The sequence below is a fragment of the Phocoena sinus genome, chromosome 1 (genome assembly GCF_008692025.1).
Source record: "Phocoena sinus isolate mPhoSin1 chromosome 1, mPhoSin1.pri, whole genome shotgun sequence".
Taxonomy (NCBI): domain Eukaryota; kingdom Metazoa; phylum Chordata; class Mammalia; order Artiodactyla; family Phocoenidae; genus Phocoena; species Phocoena sinus.
In genome coordinates, this window is record NC_045763.1 from 29987941 (window position 1) to 30010066 (window position 22126).

General features: G+C 52.8%; 1 protein-coding gene across 2 annotated transcripts in view; it reads right to left on the reverse strand.

Annotated features, from left to right (window-relative positions):
- Window positions 1-20322, reverse strand: part of GRIK3 (glutamate ionotropic receptor kainate type subunit 3) — a 231446-nt gene extending 211124 nt beyond the window's left edge. For both annotated transcript variants that reach the window (XM_032639887.1, XM_032639895.1), the window contains exon 1: window positions 20208-20322. In XM_032639887.1, coding sequence (XP_032495778.1) covers window positions 20208-20322 — 115 coding nt within the window. The remainder of the gene's footprint in view (window positions 1-20207) is intronic.
- Between the last annotated feature and the right edge of the window lie 1804 nt (window positions 20323-22126).

The window sequence follows — 22126 nt, forward strand, 5'->3', positions numbered from 1 at the left end:
TGTCGGAGTGATGGGCCTGGGGCCGCTGCGAATGCTGCAGGGAGCGAACAAGGACAGAGGTTGTTAACATCCTCCGGCAGAGCTCTGATGCCCACACCGTGTCCTGGTGCCTCAAAGACATCGTACAGCAAAGGAACCATGGCAGACTTCCCTCTTGGCCCGTGTTAATTCTGGGTGATGCTACCCTGGAGATACATAGCACCAGCTCGTGGAGCCAGGGGTCAAAAGAAGCAAGAAGCAGGAGCGTCCTAAACGTGTCACTGTCCACAAGGGGTGGAGGTTTCCCACCCGGTTCCATCCCATCTGTGACTCTGGAATTCAATTATATTTGTTGCGCACTTACTAATTGCTTACTGTGGGCGTTGCTTAGGGCAGCTGCTGGGAATACACAGGGAATGGAGCTGGAGCCAGGCAGATGGGTGTTCAAATCCCAGTGGCGACACTGTCACTTACTGAAGGGGTGCCCTCATCCCATTACGGCTGAGATCCTTTCCCTGGAAAATGGGGAAAAGTACACCCACCTTAGGGCTATGGTGAGGGTTAAAAAGAGATGGGGGGGAAGAAAAAAGAAAAGAAAAAAGAGAGAAAAGGGCTCAATGAACAATAGCTGCTTTTAGCATATGATAAATAAGAATGAGATAAGGTCCTTATCTATGAGAAGCTCCTGGTCCAGGGGACACAGTGCCCGCAGGAGCCAAAAGGAAACATAAAGCGAAGCAGGGCTGGTGAGAGAGAAACATTCGAAATAAACGGCCCTCTCTGTCTTCTGTTTACTCCTGATAATAAACACACAGGTATACAAAACATTTTACTTTTTCTTCTCAACTCTACCTCAAGAAAAAGGGCACCACGCACGATAGTCAATGGCCCTGGCACAGGGGAGGCACGCTAAGGAGAGGTGGCGGCTGTGACATGTGGGGAAAAGAACCTGGAAATCCATCAACCTGGATTTTGTATAAAACATCCCCACTTTTGTGTGTGTGTGTGTGTGTGGTACGCGGGCCTCTCACTGTTGTGGCCTCTCCCGTTGCGGAGCACAGGCTCCGGACGCGCAGGCTCAGCGGCCATGGCTCACGGGCCCAGCCGCTCCGCGGCATGTGGGATCTTCCCAGACCGGGACACGAACCCGCGTCCCCTGCATCAGCACGTGGACTCTCAACCACTGCGCCACCAGGGAAGCCCAAACATCCCCACTTTTGAATGTGGGCTAACTCACTTAAAAAACTAATGGAACTTGCAATTAAATTGATGGGCAGTGAGGGCAGAGCCTAGAAACAGAGCTCAGAAAGAGAATCCCTTGAATTCCAGGCCACAGAGCTTGTCTTCAAGAGTGTAAACTATCAGAAGGTGTTGTAGTTTTAATAACAAGATTTGAAAAAAGTCTGAGGCAAATACAAGAGGTCTACAAGCCTCAACATTATAAGCCCTGAGGTCATGAGGGAGAAGAGTGGGGCAGTAGGTGTTTCGGCACCGATAAAGGGGGCTAGAGCAAGGCTCCAGGGAGGCTCAGGGACGGTTGTAACCCACTTGCCTGGGTGCATCAGACGAGGCTTTCTGGAAGAGGTGAGACGTACAATAGCACATGAAGTATGAAAGAAAAAGAGAAAGAAGAAACTCAGCAAGAGGCCAAAGAAGGGAGGGCACAGATGGGGAGCACAGAATAGAAGCACGAGAGTCAGAAACAGCCCTACCTGCCTTAAGTTGGTAATGGTTCTGCAGGTGAAGTGGTTTCTGTCTGGCTGGGTGAAGGGAGGGGTCTGCCAGTGGCTGGGGACTGGGCGAGCCAACCACAGTGTGAAGACCTGAAGGATGGGGGTCTTGTAATCCACCCTCGCTGCCCAAAGAGGGGGTACTGAGGGCTGTCCTTGTATTACTCGCAGCTGCCAGGAAAGGGCACCCAGGGGGGCCAGAGAATCCAGGTGCCCTGGCTAGAGGAATGGGGGATGGGCTAAGTCCATGAGCAAGGGGAGGGATTGGGCTAAGAAAGTCCTGGGCTAGAGGAATGGGAGCCAGAGATCCTCAGGGACTGAGAGAGCTGGGTAGAGGCTTGTCCCAAGCTGGTTTCCCTACCCAGCCCACTCACCCCATTTTCTGCCCAAATCTGTATAAAGAGATTCAATAAATACTCCTGAGCACCTACTATGAACTGGGCACTCTGACAGGTCTCTATGTCCATTATTTAAAGTAACATCAGCAATCATGACGATGGTGATGATGATATCGGCCACCATCTATGGAATGCTTCCTCTGTGTGCATCACCCCAGGTTCTGCCTCCTCATCTACGAAGTGAGGATAAAGTCTTTACCTCTTACGTTCGCTGCATTAAGTGACCGAATGCCTGGAAGATGTTTAGCGCAGTGTCTGGCACATTGTAAGCCTTCGAGGGGAAGGATCGCTATTATTCTTTTCATGGATACAGTAACATTTCATCAGCTCAGCGTGCTGGAAGCAGAGCCCAGCCAGATCTGCGCGGGGCTGCCACTCCCACCCCTGCTGCCACAGTCCTAGGTATCAGTGACCCCTGCACCTGTCCTGCAGGCTGAGGTCTCCCTCCTCCCACCACATCTGCCAAGGAAAAGGAAGGCAGCTCCACCCTCAGTGGGAGAAGGGGTTTCAGCTCAGCCACAGGGAAGCTCCTGGCCCCTTGGAGGCTTCTAAGGGAAAAGCCAAGACCAGACAGAGCCCATTTCTCGACTCACTGAAGGCCTGGCTGGGCAGAGGGTACAAGGGGAGCAGCCACCGCCCCGAGGAGTGCTCGCTGCCTCCAGGAGACGCAACACGCCTAGGGTTGTCTGGTCAAACCAGGGAACCATGAAATGGGGCTGGAGGCCCAGCTGAGCTCGCAGACAGCGGATGTGGCATCCATCGATGGAGGACTCAAGAAACAGATGCGTGGGCTTCCCTGGTGGCGCAGTGGTTGAGAGTCCGCCTGCCGATGCAGGGGACACGGGTTCGTGCCCCGGTCCGGGAGGATCCCACATGCCGCGGAGCGGCTGGGCCCGTGAGCCATGGCTGCTGAGCCTGCGTGTCCGGAGCCTGAGCTCCGCAACAGGAGAGACCACAACAGTGTGAGGCCCACGTACCGCAAAAAAAAAAAAAAAAGAAAGAAACAAAGAAACAGATGTGTGGCCCCGGGAAGGGTGGCTCATGCCCATCATGGCCTGGCCTCCAGTGCTCTGGCCTAGGGCAAAGGGGATGCCCAGGCTTCTGGGGAGAGCCCTGGACCAGGAAACAGGACATTTGTTCTTTAACCAACCCCCCGTGCTACATCGTTCTGTCCTTTCCTACCTAGACTATTTAAACAACTTCCTGATGCCTGTCCAACTGCCCCCAGCTTCCAGCCTTACACCTGCAGTCACATCACACGGCCACTAGGATGACCTCTCAAAGCTACAATCTGGTTTTGTTGCTCCCCTTCATAAAGTCCTCAATGGCTCCCCAGTGCCCTGGGGCTAAAGTTCAGCATGCTTACCTTGGGTTATCCAGCCTTCCATACCCCCACTACTCAGGCCTTATTTGTTTAACATGCCCTCTGTTTGCTCCATTCACATCAGGCTTGCTTGAGTTTTTTAAACACTAGTTTCAAACATATGAAATTGCTGATACTTGACCATGTCTGACCTCCAAAGCTCATAGTTTCAACTTAACACAACTGTCTGTGCCTTGGGCATTTGTACGTGCTGTTCCCGCTGCCTAGAACACACCCCTCACTCCTCCTCCTTCGACTCACTGAAGGCCTGGCTGGGCAGAGGGTACAAGGGGAGCAGCCACCGCACCCCCCACCCCTAGGAGAGTTAGCCATCACCTAACCACCGCTTCCTCTTCCCTCAGGTCAAAGCACAGATGTCACTTCCTTGGGGCAGCCCTTCCTGATGTGCCCCTGGCAGCCTGCACTTCCCTCTGTGACACACTTTGAGGACACAATGATTCTTTGTTTTTTTAATTTTATTTATTTATTTTTTATACAGCAGGTTCTTATTAGTTATCTATTTTATACATGTTACTGTATATATGTCAATCCCAATCTCCCAGTTCATCCCACCACCACCCCCTCCCCACTTTCCCCCCTTGGTGTCCTCGTTCTCTACATCTGTGTCTACTTCTGCCTTGCAAATTGGTTCATCTGTACCATTTTTCTAGATTCCACATACATGTGTTAATATACGATATTTGTTTTTCTCTTTCAGACTTACTTCACTCTGTATGAGAGTCTCTAGGTCCATCCATGTCTCTACAAATGACCCGATTTTGTTCCTCTTCATGGCTGAGTAATATTCCATTGTATATATGTGCCACATCTTCTTCATCCATTTGTCTGTCGACAGGCATTTAGGTTGCTTCCATGCTATTGTAAATAGTGCTTCAATGAACATCGGGGTGCATGTGTCTTTTTGAATTATGGTTTTCTCTGGGTATATGCCCAGTAGTGGGATTGCTATAATCATATTATAATTCTATTCCTAGTTTTTTAAGGAACCTCCCTACTGTTTTCCACAGTGGCTGTATCAATTTACATTCCCACCAACAGTGCAAGAGGGTTCCCTTTTCTCCACAACCTCACCAGCATTTGTTGTCCGTAGATTTTCTAATGATGCCCATTCTAACTGGTGTGAGGTGATACCTTCGTAATGACTCTCTGATGTCTGTCTTTCGCTACATTGCAAGCTCCATGAGGCCAGGATCACATATGTCTTGCTCACCCTGCAGTCCTGGCGGCTCACAGAGGGCTGGAATACAGCATGTGCCCAGAAAAGGCTCACCGCACGTGTGAGAACGACCAACTGCACGTGTGAACCAGAGGACAAAACTCTACCTCGACCAGATGTGTGACTTCGAACCATCCATCTCCCTCAGACATCAGTTTCTACAACTGCAAAAGATGGTCACCATCCCTACGTCAGAGAGACGTGCAAATTAAGTGACATCGGGCATGCCAGTGTATTTGGCATTATACTGCTCATAAACGTTGATGGGCCCTCCCTGGAGCTGGCTGCAGCCACCAGGTTCCTTTCTGACCCAAGGGTACGGCCAAGGGATGAACTGCTGTAGAAGACATGCAGGGAAGGGTCTGACTTTAAGACTATTCTTTGCAACCACCATTCTGAGCTCAGCCTTAATGGAGTTTATGTAACCCAGAGCAGGCACAGTCCTGGTCTTTTAGGGAACTCAGAAAGCCCGAATTGTTATAGCACCTCTAACTGCACAGTTGAGGATACCTAGAATTTCATATAGTGAAAGGAATTCAGAGCCCCTCTGAAACATCCCAGGCCAATCTGTTCTTGAACATCTCCCATAGCAAGAAAACTTCACTATGCCCAAGGTATCTCACTTAATCTTCAGAGATCACTGACTACAAGACAGCTGGCGTTGAACCAAATTCTGCCTTCTTGGACCATAACCCAACTGGCCTCAATTCTCTCCTGGGACCTATAGGATCAGGTTTGCCCCCTCTTCTATGCCGCAGTCCTCAAAGATTGAGAGATAACCCCTCCTGACTTCACGTCTCCAACCTCTGGTCTTTGAGCATCCTCTCTGACACTCAGTCTCCATACCTGTATGATGGGAACAGCACATACTACACCTTACTCCTCTTTGGGTGGGGCTAAGACTGATGAGGAGAAAGAATTAGCATCTTTGCTCAAAGAGTGAGGCTGCAGGAGCTCCACCCCTTCCTTACTACAGGCCTCAGATCCAGATCTGGGATCACATTAGCTCCCGGAAAAAACTGCCTTCTGCTGGATGACTCAGGCTCAAAGGCTGTCCACTCCCCCCAGCCTCTGGGAGAAATTGATGCCTACACTGATAGATCACGCCCATGGATTAGGTAGATAAAGAAATTGATTATTCCATAAATCATTGTCTCCATGAAAAAAAATCCGAATTTTTTAAAAAGGAAGATATTATAAATCTGTCCAAACCCGTGTGAGGGAAAGTGCAGTCATTTCAGCTTAATTGTCTGAGAGCTTCTTTGCTACAGCCCCAGGGAAAAAAAGCCCCTGAAGCTACTAGCTCCCAATTATCTTACTCTGTAGATGTTTCCTCCCAAACCCCATGAATGGCCAATGTCACATCATGGATGAGATGGCTTTACACAGCAGCAGGAAGACTCTGAATTAGCCAGAAAGAAGAACTTTCTCACCAAGGAGACAGAATCGTATCCTTTGGAAACATGAAAAATTGGATACTAAGCCCTGTTAACCTTTTCCTTCCTACTTACACATGTACCCACGCTATCTAGGAAAGTTAAGTCGCTTCTACCAAGAGACCGAGAACTGGCCAAAATGAACCTTGGGTGGGGTTTGAGGATGGGGTTTGACAGCTCAGGGGTGAAAAAACTCTCAGAACAATATAAATGATGAAATGATTTAGGAGCAAGGGCAGGACTGAAGGGTGAAAGGGAAGAGATGTGGCTTCCCAGCTGGCTCTACTGTGTGATCTTTACCTTGTCTCTTGTCTTCTCTGAGCCTCAGTACTCCTCCCCAGAACACAGGAGAACAAGGAAGATCTAAGTGCAGGGCTCTAGCCTGAACTATATGAACCTAACTGTTCAAGGAACCATGGCTATCACTTAAGGTCACCTATTTGGACCTACCATGAGGCCATTCAGATGCCACCAGGTCCAGAGATGCTAAGCCATCCCCCCAGACCCCGGCAATCCCCTGCCCTGTGTACTCTGCACAAGAGCGGGCGATCCAGAAATGTTTGGTGAATCAATGAGTCAGCCCAAAGAGCATGTGAAAACGACAGGAAATAAACACTAAATTACAAGCAGCATAAAAATAGCCACATTTCCAAAGCAGATTTTTCTGATTCTAAGAATCCAAGCAGGAGCAGCAAAAACCCCCATCCCCTCTCACTAAGATGTCTCGATCCAGGGTCCCCGGAGTAGCCTTACTCTGTACATACCATAGCCCACGTCTTTCCTGCCCAGTCCAGATCTTTCTATCTGCAGTATGACTTCAACGTGTCATCTTGCCTCCTTAAATCCTGGGAGCCCATTTACCTAAGGCTCCCTCCTTGTTCAGAGGCCAATGCCAATTCATCAGACTCTATCTTTCTAACGCTCTCAGCCTCCTATGCCCTGGGCTTCGAGTCCGGGTGTTTCAGCCACTCTCAGTACCCCAGTGATGGACACAACTCCCCCTTTCTCTGAGGTATGCTGAGGTCGCTCATGGCGTGACTTTCCTGGCTGGGAGAGACCTTTGTCAACACGCAGCCCGATCACAAGGCTTCTCAGACACATCCAGGTGGTGGGGCACCTGTTTCTGCTGGGGTTCTTCGGGGAATGCCACAAAGCTGTGACACATTTAATTCCCATCACCTGAACGAGGAGTAATTTTATTTACTAGCAGAAAATATGGCTCTATTATAGGTATGCACGGCTCCACGATTCAGGAAATAATAACACACAAAATACTTTTAAGAAATCACATTTAGCGGGATAAAAATACATAACATAACCCTACTTACCAAATGCAATGTGAAAGACGGTGCTGACAAGCTGAGCAAAGATGCTTGGTATCAGGTGTGATATTTGACGGTGGAATGTTCACTCATTTTGTCGTCTGCTACTGCTCCCTAGCAGACAAGCCATACAAGGCACCAAAGGTTTGAGAACAATTATGTGGGAGGGAAAAAAAAGGAGAAAATTCTATCCATTTATTCCATTTTCTTTTACTGTGAGCTACTCGATTTGAATGACCACAAATAATCGTTCTTACTAGCCTACTGTGTACCTGTTCGACACCTCAGTCTGGTTTACGAACAGCAAAGTCCTAGAGGAATAGCATTTGGAAAAAGAATGCCTGTTTAGCAAGACCTTACAATAACCACATCGCCTCTACTGTAAGAAGCAGCATGCAGGTGGCGCCCACTCACTACCCCAGGGCCTGGCTGCTCTCCGTGGTGCTGAACGCAGAGGTTGCGGTGGACCTTAATTTCCCTGCCGCTCCCAGGACTACACAGGGTATTATCATTATCTACGAGCTTTTATAAACACATAGGAATGTGATTTGTATCTCTCCCTCAATGTGAAATAGAGGTTTTGTAGGTCTGTTTTGCCACACTGAAAAATCTAGTCTCTTAAGACTGCAAATTTAAGGCTTCAAATGTGTGCAGATTTGTGTGTGTGTAATAGGAAAGTGGATGCGATTTTCTTAATAGACTGGGGGTGGGTCAGGGACCCATGTTTTCATCTGATTTTTCCATGGCTCACCAAGGGATGTGGCACAAGTCACTTCCCCTTTTCATCCCTCAGTCTCCCAACCTGTGAGAGAAAAGAGTGGGGCGGGTACAGTACTCCTGTAGTTCTGACATTCGGAGTGCCTCCACTTGTGTTCTGGTTCTTCCACGGACTCAGAGACTGTCAAACAGGATGAGTTTGCCTGGCCTCCTCCAGCACGAAGATTTTCTGGATCCAGAGGAAGAGACGAGGCTCAGCTTCTCTTGTAAGAAGCCAGGGATCCAATCTCTCTGTTCAACTCTCCCCATGGACCAGCCATAACTAAACCTGAGAGTTCACCCATATTTTATTTACTGATTCGATGTTACGAGACAAGTAAAATAGACGGCTGTCACCTCTATTAAACTGGGCAGGAAAAATGGCCATGTAGGCAACAGGCTCTTTCTGCTCACAATGTGTCACCTGTTTCCCTGGGGAGAGAAGCAAGAAAGAGGAGGTCCTAGTCTCAGCAGGGGAAGCTCGGTGCTCCCCTGCAAACCTGTCCCACCCTCACTCTCAGCGACACGAATTCTGTAGACAGGTCAGCCCAGTCAACCGGGAATTGGGACCATCACTTAAGCCCTCAGTTTCCCCACTGATCCAAAGTAAAGTGACTGTAGTCACTCATCAGGCTTGGGATAAAGAAAGGCTGTTGAGCCCCACTTTGGGAAGCTTGTGCCTGAGAAGCAACCCTTCCATTGGTCGTCCCTTACAAGTACACAAACACATACACACACGCACACGTTCACACTCGCTAAACCCACTGTGGATGGCGTTTATGCTCCCAGGGTTAAATGGCCCAGGCTGACTGTCTATACAGCCTGACTCTCCAGGTTAACTGTCAGCACCTCACTTGACACAAACCTGTCATGTAAGCCTGTTGTCTACACATCCCGGCAGGATCCAGTGATGTGATGTAAACAGGAAAAGGAGAAGCCTGACCTGTGGCTGGTGGTAGCGCAAGTGGCACAGCTACAGTTCTGCCTGGAAGCTAATTGAGTGACCCGTCTGTTGAGGACGGAACCGCGGAAGTTCTCTTCCATGGTTCAGTTCCCAGAGGGAGCAGCAGAGATGCTGAGGGGCAAATGGGAAGGAGAGAGGGAAGACGTCAGAAAAGACAGGAGGATCATGGTCTTTTCTTTTGCCTCTTCTTGAAGTCGACAGCTTGTGCCTCTCTCGAGAAGAGAATCTTCATGATATGAACCAGACAATGGATATAAAGACGAGTTCTAGGCCTGAGAAAGAAAGGCCCACTCCCCTAAACACTCCAGCTGTGCCCAGCAGACCTCACGGGAGAGGTCTTGGCATAGAAGGTGCTGAACCGATGGAGCAGAACACCACCATGGACAGCGTTAGGACACCGACTTCACAGAAGAATCTAACAATGTCTTTCATGAAATCCTTGTTGACAATATGGAAAGTGTTGCGCTGGATGAGAAGGTTAGGTGGACTTATATTCAAATGACTGGATGTATCAAGGCATTCACTGATTCAACACGTAGTCATTAACCACCTACTGTGTGCCACACACGATGCGAGATGCATTGGGAAAGTGGTGAATAAGACAGCTGTGGTCCACGCTTGTCTCTAAGAGAGCTTCTCTCTAAGGAAACCAAGAGTTACAATTCGGAAAGCGCTATGACAAAGGAAGTTCAGGGTGCTGTGGTGACTCAACAGAAGGAGGTGGGAGTCAAGAAAGGCTTCCTGGAGGAAAGTACATGTTTGCTGAGACCTGAAGGATAACTAGAAGTCAGCCAGAAAGAACAGCAAGAGAAGAGGCCAAGTGTGAGGGAAGGCACAGTGCTTTCTGGGGACTTGGATGTTTGGTACAGAGGAGTAGAGAGTGTGTGTGAGGCAAGGAGGGACAGTGCACGAGTCTAGAGATGCCAAGCACGGCAGGTCATAAAGGGCCTGAAAGCACGAGGAACCCAGTGGGATTTCAAAGCTGGTTAGAGTGTAGGGTAGTGGCTCTAAGACCACTGAATAAGCCAACGGACTCTGACATTGGTCATTTCCTGCCTAATGTGTTGATGGCAGGGATGGCTGAAGTGAGGGAAGGCATGCTCATCCCAGGCTCAGATGGCACGAAGCATGCCAGACAACAGAAAGGAAGCCACAAAACTCCACTGTCCACAACTGTGGTTCCCAACCTCAACCATACTACAGGCCAATAACCACTTACTTCTCTATCACAGACCCCTGGAGCAGGCCGAGGCGGAAGAAGAGGGTGAAATCCATGCCCACCTCCCAAGGATGGATAGATGGGAACAGGCTTTGGTGGTCCAGAAACAAAGAGCCAGAAAAGCTGCCTGAAGGTTCGATGATAGGATTTTCCAGGGGTAAATGACAGGTCTTGCCTTCAGCCTCGAAAGATCAACTGCCAAAGACAGGATGAGAGAAATGACAGATCGGCAGCGGTGCCTGTGTAAAAGACCTTGTGATCTCATGAGACCACCAGCCCAGTATAAATCAACAGAGTGAAACGGCTGCAGAAAAGTCTGAAATAATCTGGGGGTGTTAAGTAGACACCAATGCTGAGATGTGAGGAGAGGATGAGTTTACTGTTTTTAATACATAAGCAGGACTGTGGTTAGCTCTGGACACCATGCTGAAAGAATTCGTTATCTTTAGTCCGGAGAAATGCCTTTCCATCTCTGTAGGGTTGCACTGTGGGACCGGGTGCAAATCCAAACCAGAATCAGGGGGCGGCATAAGCATAATATTAAGAGCAATGGATAACATTTAGTGAGCGCTTACCATGGCTGTAGTCTAAACACATTATGTGCATTAACTCATTTAATCCTTATAAAAACCCCGTAAGGCAGGTATTATTATTATTATTATTAGAGATTAAATAATTTGCCCAAGATCACACAGGTGGGAAATGATGGAGGCAGTCCTCAAGCTCAGGCTGTTGGATTCCAGAACCTGTGAGCTTATCCACAAGTTAGATTGCTAAAATGTATTCAGAACTTCCTTGGGGCCAGTCATGTTAATTCTCACAATGATCCCATGAAGATCCCCATTTTACAGGTGAGGAAATCCAGGCTTAGAGAAGTTAGGTGACTTGCCCAAAGTGACACAGCCTGGAAGGAAGGAATGAGAGCTCAAACTCAAGACAGATGGATTTCAGAACCAATACTCTCAACGTCCAAGTCCTATTGCCTTCCCCAGAACTGCAGGAAAACCAATTTTAGGGGGAGGTTTGCAACAAAGATTGCAGTGGGCCCATACATTTGCAACAAAGAACACAGCACGGTTGAAAAGCGGTGAGTTTCCTGTTACGGGTGGTATTGAAGCAGAGACGAGGTATCCACCTACGGGGGGCAGGGGGGGGTCCTCCAGTGACTTAGAACAGTGGTACTTAAAGTGTAGTCCTCAGATAAGCGGCATCAGCATTATCTGGGAACCTATTAAAATGAAAATTCTCAGGCCTCACCCAGACGCACTGAATCAGAAGCTCTGGGGGCGTGGGACCCAGCAGTCTGTATTTTACTGAGCACTCCAGGTGATTCTGATGCATGTTAATGTTGGAGAAGCAGAGGCCTAGACTGACCCCCCGGGTTCTTTTCAGCGTGGATTCTGTGATTCTTCACCACAGACAGGAAATGTGATGCCTGGAGCCCTGGGAAGGCCTTGGCTCCCTGCTTCTGCTTTTCCGCCCAATTGGGCAGGCTTTTTGGAATAGCATATTTCAGTTCTGCAAAGCAGATGCAGGAAGGCTTTGCAGAAGTCTCTCTCGTTCCTATATTTAAAGAGCTCATCCCTGCAGTGGTTCCGAGAACTCTATAAACCCCCTTCCATCGCAGCCTGTCTGCATCAGTCCCTTTAATAGCACGACACTTAATTGTCTCCTATGGATTGGAACCCTCTTCACACAAACTGGAATCTTAGCTCCGTCTCCCTCCTCTTTTTCCCTCTGCCTTCCTTAACCACCATTCAGCACAGCACCAAACGATTTGAAGTGGAAGCTGCCACTCCCCCCCAGATATCACTCCATCTCATTATCTCCAATCTGTTAACATCACCATGGGGACTCTCTCCTCCCCCGCTTTTGTGGCCTCATTACCTGGTGTCTCCCAGCAGAGCCAGCAGTGTCTATCCCCTGGGGCCCAGCCTCCAGCTGCAGACCCTCTCTGCACTGGCTTGCTCCGGAAGCAAGCTTGGACTCCACATCCAAGAGGACTGATCAGGACTCCCTGGACCAATCCCTCAAGAGCATCCCATAACCAGGGTCTTCCCAGCTCTGCATACGTGCAAAACACATTTCAGTTAAAACGCTGCAAATGTAGGGAAGGACCAAAACCCCGTGGGCTTCAGGTGTGTGATAAATAACAGGCCAGGAGGAGTCTGGGAGCTTCTGGACATATAGGAGCATCCTCAGAAGAGCACCCCTCTTGCTCCCTAGCAAGGAGCAGGTAACTGTGGCAGGTAAGTGTCACAGGCTGCCGGAGACATCCATCCCACTGCTGGGCATATGGGTATGTCAGAAATGGGCAAATACCATGTACTGAGCTGCACGGGGTACTGATCACAAGGTTGGCACAAGGCAGACGGTGTATAAGAAGCAGATAGCCTCAGAGCTCAGAGTCTGATGGCGGAGACACAGCCTCCACTGTTGGGGAATCCTTTTCCTCCTAACATTTATTATCAGACACTGTGCAAAGAGCTTTATATACTTTACCTCCTTTAATCCTCACACCAACCCCGTGAAGACCCTATAAGTTTCAACCATATGAAATTTTTATAGGTCAAATATGGTTTGACCTATAAACCGTAGCTGAATATGGTTTAACCCAATATTAATATTTCTTCCTTGTGGATGAGGAAATGGAGGCTCAAAGGTGAAGTGACTTGCCCAAGGTCACACAGCTAGCACGTTAGACTCCCACTCAAACTCAGATCCACCACATCCCATCAAACCCGAGACATACCATCATCATGTTTTAAGGTGCCAAGAAAGAAAAAATCCTGCGAGTAAACTCGGACTTGACACGTCAGACACAGACTGATTTCGGAGATGTGAAAATGTGGGGCGAAGAGTCAATCTTAGAATCAATGAAATATTATTTTTTGACTCCAAAAACTTCTTTACTAGAGAAAGCCCTGCACATACCCACAAGTATAGCTACAGCCAAGGCCAGTGAGCATTAGTGAACAAAGTACAAAGGTCAAAGGAAGCAAAGAGAGGAGCGTGGGAACCCGAGCTTTGTGGGGAGGGGAGAGCCTGGCTGGCACTGAGGTAGTGTGGACCCTGCCGGTAATTCTGAAGGAAATAAAGCAAGGTAAGGTGGGGGCCGAGCGCTCAGGGGCCCAGCAGCTATAAAATGTGGCTGAAGGGAAACAAAAGCAAAATCAGAATGACCTGTTGTCCTCAAACCTAGTGCCCTTGCCCTCAATCCAGTCTTCTCCCCTCTCTCAATCACGCTCAATTAGGATTTGGTGTCTGGAGCACAAAGAGAAGCAGAAGAAAACAGGGACTTCAGAACAAACACAGGTGCTAATAGGTACAGGCCAGTGAGGCACCTGGGGCACAAAATTTAAGGAGGTGCTCACTGTCACGTTCAGTCATGCAAGAGCAGGGTCACCACTTGACCGCCTCCTTAAATCCTGCTCCCCGGCCGCCTCCCTCACCTCACCCCAGTCCCGCCCTGTGCTGGAGTCAGACTCTTCTCCTCCAACAAAAACAAGAAGACATGTTGGTATTTGAACAGCATTTAAGCTTTTTTGAAATGACATCCCATCTATTTGACTCCATGAGGCAGGAATTCTCATCCCCATTTTACAGATGGGGAAACTGAGGCCCTGGAAAATAACATGACCCCTCCGATCGTGCCTGTTCCGAATCGGTCACTTCTGTGGGCACTCTGAGCAGTGCAGTTTCCCCACTTCGAGAACAGGTCAGTCCCTGCAGCCACCATAACCCAGCCTCCCCATGTCCCCTGGAAGAAGGAACAAGGTGTAGAAGGGTAGGTAGCCTGGAAAGGATGTTGGAGGGAAGATGGGATTGGGAAGGAAGGGAGGACAAGAACTAATTTGCTGGCCACCTTCTCTGGCCAGGCCACTAGCTGAAGAGGATGAAGGGAGACATAGACACAGGGCCCTGGGATTTCCTCAACGCTCTGATGATGTCTTTGAGGACAGCCTGTGGCTGCCAGGGTGACATGTAGGCTGGAGTTTCCAGAGTAGAGGGATTCCTGTGGGTGGACTGAACACAGTCAAGGGAGAGTCCAACCTTTATTTCGGGGTCAGATTAAAGTGTTAGACAGAGGGCTTCCCTGGTGGCGCAGTGGTTGAGAGTCCGCCTGCCGATGCAGGGGACACGGGTTCTTGCCCCGGTCCGGGAGGATCCCACATGCCGCGGAGCAACTGGGCCCGTGAGCCATGGCCGCTGAGCCTGCGCGTCCGGAGCCTGTGCTCCGCAACAGGAGAGGCCACAACAGTGAGAGGCCCGCATACCACAAAAAAAAAAAAAAAAAAGTGTTAGGCAGAGTCCAGACGCCCGGACAAGGTGGGGTGTAGTCAGTGTACGGTTGTGTGTTGCACATGTGGGAGGGGTGGGAAAGACCATCCATAACTTTCCTCTACAGGAAGCATAACTACCACTTGGTCCATCAGCAAGGAGAGTCTGACGCTGAAAACCGGCACTGGTAGGGTTAAATGTTGCAAAGCCCATACAGCCCAGGCCTCTGAGGCCGCACTCAGCGCCCAGAATCATGGGGGGAGGGGGCGTTGCACTCAGCGCATATGAATGTCAGTGCTTCCCATCTTCCGACTACACAGACAGTTAAAAGCACAGGATCTGGGTTCAGGCCGGCGGGAATTCTTATCCTGCATCCGCCACTCACTGGCCACGTGATCCTGGGCAAGTGACCTCACCAAGCTTAGTTTCCTCATCTGCAAAATGAGGATAATGTCTGCAGGGTGTTTGTGAAGACTAAACCAGATGGTGAGAAAAAAAAATAATGCGACAGCTACATGTCTCGAGCACGTACTAGTCACAGTACCAGTCACTGTTTGAAAAGCACAGTCCCTGGCAGCTAGTAAGTGCTCAATAAACCAGGGCCATTGCATTGCAGTTGTGTGTTGCTTTCCTATTTTGATTTCGCTCCAGACCCAGGTGGGGTCCCAGGCAGGAGATGCATGGCCACCTCAGCACAGGCACACGGCCACCTCAGCACAGGCACACTGCCCCCTGGCGCTGCTGCTGGGGAATCAGCACCTGCGAGAAGAGCTCTTCCAGCCAACAAGTCCAAGGCCTGTCTGCACCAGGCCCGCCCCTGGCCCACCTGTCCATCCAAAGCTCCCCGGGAGGACAAACCAGAGGAAGGGCCCTGCTCCTGGAGTTTCAGTCCTCTCTGCTGCCAGGCAGGGCCTGGGGAGCCCAGGGCTCCTCTCTGCTGCTGCCCAGCCGAGGGGGAACATCAGCTCTCTTGGTTCCCTCTGGAGGGTCCTGACAAGCAAGGCAGGGCACAGGCGGAAGCAGCAGGAGGCAGAGGCTGGGGCAGCTGAGTGCGACAGCCTGGATGAAGCCTGGCCTCAGCAGATCCGAAACAGTCCCAGTGGTGGAGCACAACCCCTAAAAGAGCAGCCCTGAGCCTCCTCTGCATATGACCTTGCACGCCCCCACCCCCGAGGATGGGGTTGTTCTTGTACCCATAGGGCACCTGCGCCTCCCCCCTCCCCACGGAGGTGGCTGTTTCCTGGGGCAGGGACACGGGGCCTGTGGGAAGGTGGGGACTCATCTAGCTGTGAAACCTACAATGGCACTGACAGGGAGACTCACAGGCCCCACGAAGGGTCGTAAAGGCAGCCGAGCAGCCTTGCGTTTTGAAGGGTGGGATGAAGAGCTGCCCCTCAGAGCCCTTTTGAAAGAGCACAGTGGGCTGGACTTCTGAAGTCAATCGTCATGCCAGCAGCAGGGGGATGCGAGTGACCTTGGAAGGGCCTGGTCGGGACGCTGTGCTGGCTCACCCCACATCAACCACCTCTAAAAACCCCAGACCATCCTGACGTCAAAAGACTGCTTAGCGCAGTGCGAGGCAGGCATCAAGAAGAAATGAAACTCCAGCTCGAGAAGCAGGGAAGCCCGGGCTGACAGGAGCAGCTGGGCTAGAAAGTGGAGGCAGAAATTCCTCAAGTTAGTGCTTTTTAAGGCCCCTCGGGCCACTCCCAGGTCTTGTCTGAAGCTATTTGCTTCCGGGGGGAAAACCCTATTGATCTTCATTCAGCGCCTGTCTGCTCAACACGGCGGGACGTTTCAGCGCATCACCAGTCGCTGTGAGAAATTTCTCATTGTTTTACGCATAGCAGCTCCCAAACTCAGGAGACGAATGTTCGGGACTATTTGGATGAACTGATCGCAGGAGATGCAGACAGGGCTGACTTGGGAACTCTGGGTGAGGGGACCTCATGTCCCTGGGACAGACTGCAGTACCCGCTACCCCACGCCAACCCTCTCCTCCACCCCTGCCCCCAGCTCAGGCTCAGAGCCTCGAAACTCTCTTGCTCTGTCTGTAGATGCTCGGAGGGGCCGGTGCTGAGCCAGCCTTTCCCTCCCACCTCCCACCGCTCCACACACACCTGCTTTATGTCTCTGCAGCCGTTTGGCTCGGAAACTCCCCCCACCCCGACCACCCCCCCCCCCCCCCCCGCTGGCTAGAGATCACCATCGTCCACTCAAGCTCCCCAGCTACCGCCCCACTGTCTGTCTCCCTTTTCAAATTTCAGGCTGGTCCTCTATCCTACAGTATGTATGTAACACGAGGGATGATCTAGCCGTGAAACCTACTATGGCACTGACAGTCCCCACCAGCCTGCACTAAAGGGAACTTTGAAACAACAGAATATCCCCAGCCATCACGGCCAACTCAATAGTTTACAGATGGGAAAACTGAGGCTCCGGGTTGGTGGGAGAGTGTGATTTGACCAAGATGGCTCAGGAAACTGGTGGAAGGCAGAGCAGAAAACCCAGGCCTCCTGGCTCCCAGCCCAGGACCCCTCCACTTCAGCTTCTAGGTCACGTAACCAGGAAATCCAGGTCCCCACATGAGGCCACTGAAGCATTGAGAGGACCCATGCATTAAGCTGCTTTCTGTGAGTTAAGACGAGGATCCATCTGAACAATAATAACGATGATAATAATAATAAAATGTTGAACAATATGCCTTGAAAACCTTCAATAGGCAACACTTGATAACCACACGCAGAATACATCTTCCACATATTCATATAAAATAATCAATGATCAGTTCTTTCCTGCAGACTACAATCCAATTACTCTCTCTCCCTCGCTCTCTTCCTTACTCTCCTTTGTTACTTGCAAACCATCCAAGCAATCAATGCCTTGACCTCTCCCTCTGATAGACACAATTACAAAAAGACAGAGCAATGCAATTCATCTATTCAAGACGGATTGTTTGAACACTCTGTCACACTGCTGAGCTATCCATCTCCTTGTCTAAGAGGAAATTTCAGTCCCCAAAAAAAGGCACAAAGAGAGGGAGCGGGTACGCTGCTCCCCGGCCCAGAGAGCCCCTTGCACACCTGCAGGAAACCCCTCTCCCAGGCTGGTGCTAGGCGACGCCTGCCTGCTGGGCAAGGATTCGGCTGTCAGCGCAGCCAGCTCAGGCACCAGTCTTGGGAACCAGAAGCACCCAGCACACGCCGGAGCCCAATTTCCAAGGCCTCAATTCCTGCGGCCCTAGCCAGAGCCCTGAGATCCCAGGGGTGGGGAGAGAGAGAAAAAGGGAGATGGCATCAGGCCCAGCCAAGATGCTATGTTTGGGTTTCAGCATGAGATTCTCTGTGTGTGTCTCTCTCTCTGTGCCACGTCCACTGTAGCCCCTGGCTCCAGCTGAGACTCCAGCCTGTGCTCAGAAGGACAGAAGTTCAGCTCCCCAGGAAGCTCAAGAGAAGCCCAGGGGCCTCAGAGCCTTCCCATCCTCCATCCAATCTGGCACAGCTCCGGCAGTCACGTTCGGCATCGGCCCAACACCCCAGTCCTCGGGCTGGGAATCAAATGGGGCAGGGCTCTTGGATATAAATGGCTTGGGCCAACACGCTAATTAATCCTGGGGCTTAATAGGAAGAAGATTAGAAGAGAGGAGGGCTTTGCCATCCTTAATTGCATTATTACACGGTGAACCCAAGAAAGGGCGGGCAGGCTTCGGGCTTCCCCTCAGGGCAGTGAGGAGTCCTCCAGTGCAAGTCAGTTTCACAGTAAGAGGGAGCGGGTGAGGATACATCATCCTGCCCCTCCTCAGCTCAGCCTTCCGGGGCTTCCCTCACCTGCTCCTTCTCTTCCTGGGCCCCCAAAGACTGCCACCCCTCACACTGGGCAGGATCATGCCCACCCCACCCCTGTGGAGGGAGGACCACGGAAGAGGGACCTGCAATGCATGGGCTGCGTGCATAGCACCTTTTGGGTCCCCCTCTTTTCTCTCAAGGGCACCCTACCATGCAGGCCCACAAAAAAAACAGAGGGAAAGAAGCAGGGAATAAAGAAAGAACTGGCCCACTACTAGGGGGCTGCCTGCTCCTGGAATGGTGACCAAACTGGGCGCTGGGGCAGGCAAAGGTGCAGAGATGGAAGAGATATTTTTGTCTTTCCAGGAGCAGACTGGGCTGCAAAGGGTTAAGCCTGGTCGCGAGGGCTGTCCCCAGAGTCGGGTGCCTGGATTCCTCTGCCTCCAATGTCTGCCTGCCAGGGTCCTTGGCATAAAGGGAAAGACCCCATTGTGGGCAGAGCTGAGGACTGCGCTCTACCCTCGTCCAGATGTCCAGTTCAAGAGGATCTGGAATCCAGGAGAGAGACAGATTTCTGACTCCTCCTAGGAAAACCTCAAGTAGAGAAACCAAGCTCGACACTGGCTCCCTACACCCCCCCACGGTGCTGGCAGCCCAGAGTCCGAGCCTAGATTAGAGCCACAGGGGAGGAAGGTGGCCCTGGCTCAGCAGAGCTCTGGCCTCCTTGTGCCAGATGCTGGTGGTGGCGCCTCGCGAACCCAGGCGGCCCAGGTCTCCGGCCTGGTGGCGGGCGCAGGGCCTGCGTGGCGGAGGCTCCCGCGTGGCCAGGCCGGGCCCAGCCCTGGTGGTCTCGGGCCTGGAACACTCGGAGGCATCCCGCACAGCCCGGAGCGCTGCCTACAGGATGCCTCAACAAAGTTAAAAACCCGAGTAAGAGACTCTGGCGAGAAGAGACGCGGGGACGCCAGAGCCCCAGAACGCCGCACGCAGCCCCGCCGGCCGCCGCCAGTTGCGGAGGGATTTCGGCTAACTTTAAAATCCACTCGCATCCCTCTCGTCGCCTTTCCTAGCTGCGCTGGGCGGGCTCCGTCGTTCCCTTCCCCCTGCCTGCGCTGCCCCAGGCGGAGGAGAGGCCTCGGCCGCGACGGATGGCTGGAGCGACCGGCGGGGGCCGCCCCTCCCCTGCCCCGCGCCACGGGGCTGAACGGGGGCCACCGAGGCCGAGGGCAGCCACCGGGAGAGAAGACCGGCCGCCCTTGTCATGCGAAGCCGGATCCTGCGTCCCCGCCGCGGCCGCTCGAGCCCTGCCCCAGGTGGGGGCGAGGGGCCCTCGGAAAACGAGGAAGAAAGAGAAGTTGGCGCCTTCCCCAGGGTTGCCGCTTCGCGGAGAAGCCGGGTCCCAGAACTCGGTCTGCGGCCGGTCCTGCTGGCAATGGCCGGGAAATGCGCCCGCCGACTCGGGCTGGGACCGGAACGCTTCGCTACACTCTGCCAGCTCTGGCCTCCCAGAAGCGCGCCAAGGGCCCCTCGCCCGCCGCACCCCGGCTGCCTCCTCTCCAATAAGTAAGGCCCATGACCCCGGCTTTGGAACTTTGTCCTCACCGGGACGAGCTGGTGGTCACCCGGCCCCGGCAGCGCGGAGAGAGGGTGGGAAATCTCTTGGGATCGCATACAGTGGCCCCCCGTTCCCGCCCCCGCCCGGGCGCACGGAGACCCCCGGCTCCGGGGAGCCCTTACCGATCCGGATGACGTGGGGCATCCCGCGCGAGTCCGGGATCCAGAAGGCGCACACGAGGAGCCCGGCCCAGTATTCCCAAACCAGACTCCGGAGGCGCCGCCAGGGAGCGGTCATCGTTGGGCGCCGCCGAGCGTGCCCGGGGCGCGGCCGTGGCGGGCTCCCTGGGGCGGCAGCTTTAGGCGCGGGAGCGCAGCAGCCCCCGAGGCGCCGCCTGGCCCAGCAGCCCGGCTCCTGAGCGCCGCTGCGAGTGGGGGGCGCCCCGCGGCGCCGCGCACATCTTACTGGGGGGCCGCCCCGCCGGCGCCCACCCAGCCCGGCTGCCGCCCACGGGCCCCCCGCGAGAGAGGCTCCTGGGCTCCGCTCGGGCTCCTTTCGGACTCGGCTGCGGCTTGCGTCGGCTCGGCTCGCGCGCGGGCTCCCACCTGCCCCGGCTGCCGGGCGCTGGCGGGCGGGCTGCACGCGTCTCCGGCCGCTCCTCCTCCAGCCGCCGCGGATGCTATCGCCCGGGCTCGCACAAAGCCCCGGAGTGGAGTTGCACGCGCGCACACTCTCCCTCCCAGCCCCCTCCCCCGCGCCCTGCCTCCCGCCTCCCGCGCCGCCCGCCGCCCGCGCTCCCTCCGCACACTCCCCCGCGCACACACACTTCACACTCACACCCGCCGAGGCGTACACCCGCGAGCTCACACCTGGGCGGGGAAGGGGACCCGGGACCCGGTTTGGGGAGACGGCCGGATAACGAGGACTCTCCTCGCTTCCCAGACGTCCGCATCCGCCCTGCCGCCCCCAGTCCCTTCGACTGCGAGGGCACGGAGCCTGGGAGCCGGGCGTGGAGCACGAGAGCTGGCACCGCGAGCTGGGAGACGGCGGCAGCCTAGCGGCCGGACAAGCTGGAAGAGTCGCGCCCGCAGGGAGCGGAGGAACCTGGAGCCTGCCGTCTGCGGAGTCTCGCCTTCCAGCTCTCACGCAGCCGTCGCCGGCTGGACGGCGGCGGCCGGAGACTGACCCAGGAACCGGTTTCCCTCCCTAACCCCATCCCTCGTGGAAGCAGAGTTAGAGTTGGGGCTGGGACTCAGGGGAGACGGAATTCAAAGCGGATTGTCCACGCTGGGCTAGGGGAGCTGCAGGAGCTGGTAGGGGTTGGAGAGCCCAGGCCAGACCCTCTGCTGTGGAAAGCAGGACTGGACCATGCACCACAACTATAGGGGCTTGGCAGGAAGATGGCTAAATCCTTAGATGCAGAGGGGCGGCTGAGATGCACGCTGGTACTTCCCGTCCCTCTTCTTCAACTCTGCAGGAGGGGCTGGCCCCCTCCCCCATTTCTCCTGAGAAAGAATAAAGAGAAACTGTAATTTTCCGTGGGGTGGAGCAGGACCCGTGGGGGAGCAAAATAGAAAGGGTTAAAAAAAAAACTTGTTTATTAGCAATAATAAATTTTTTTTTCAAGTGGCGCTGGGTGTCGAGGGAAGGGAAGGGCTGTGGAGCGAGTCTGGAACAGGAGGCAGCGAAATACACAGTTAGACGAGTTTAATGACCTTTTTGACAGAGACAGAGTGGTGCCGATACAGTAGATAAATAAACGGATCTGTCACCTGGCAGCGGCTAGGCTGTGTGTGGATTTATTTTTCTCATTTAAATAATTTGATCTATTCCATCATTCCAATCTCTCCCATTTGCCAGCTGTCTGGTAAAAGCATGGTCCCAAACATCTGAAAGGCAAATCTTTAATTTTCTTACAAATAGACCATGAGTCGGCCTCTGTGTGGCCTGTTCATGTCCCGGTCTTTTCTTTCCCTCCCTGTGCAGGCACAGGAGACTATGGCTTTGTGTGGGGGTGTGAATATTGCAGCACGGCCAATCCTGTCGATTGCGGAGGGACTCCCTCCCACCTGAAATGGGGGTGACTGTGGCTGTGGAAGGA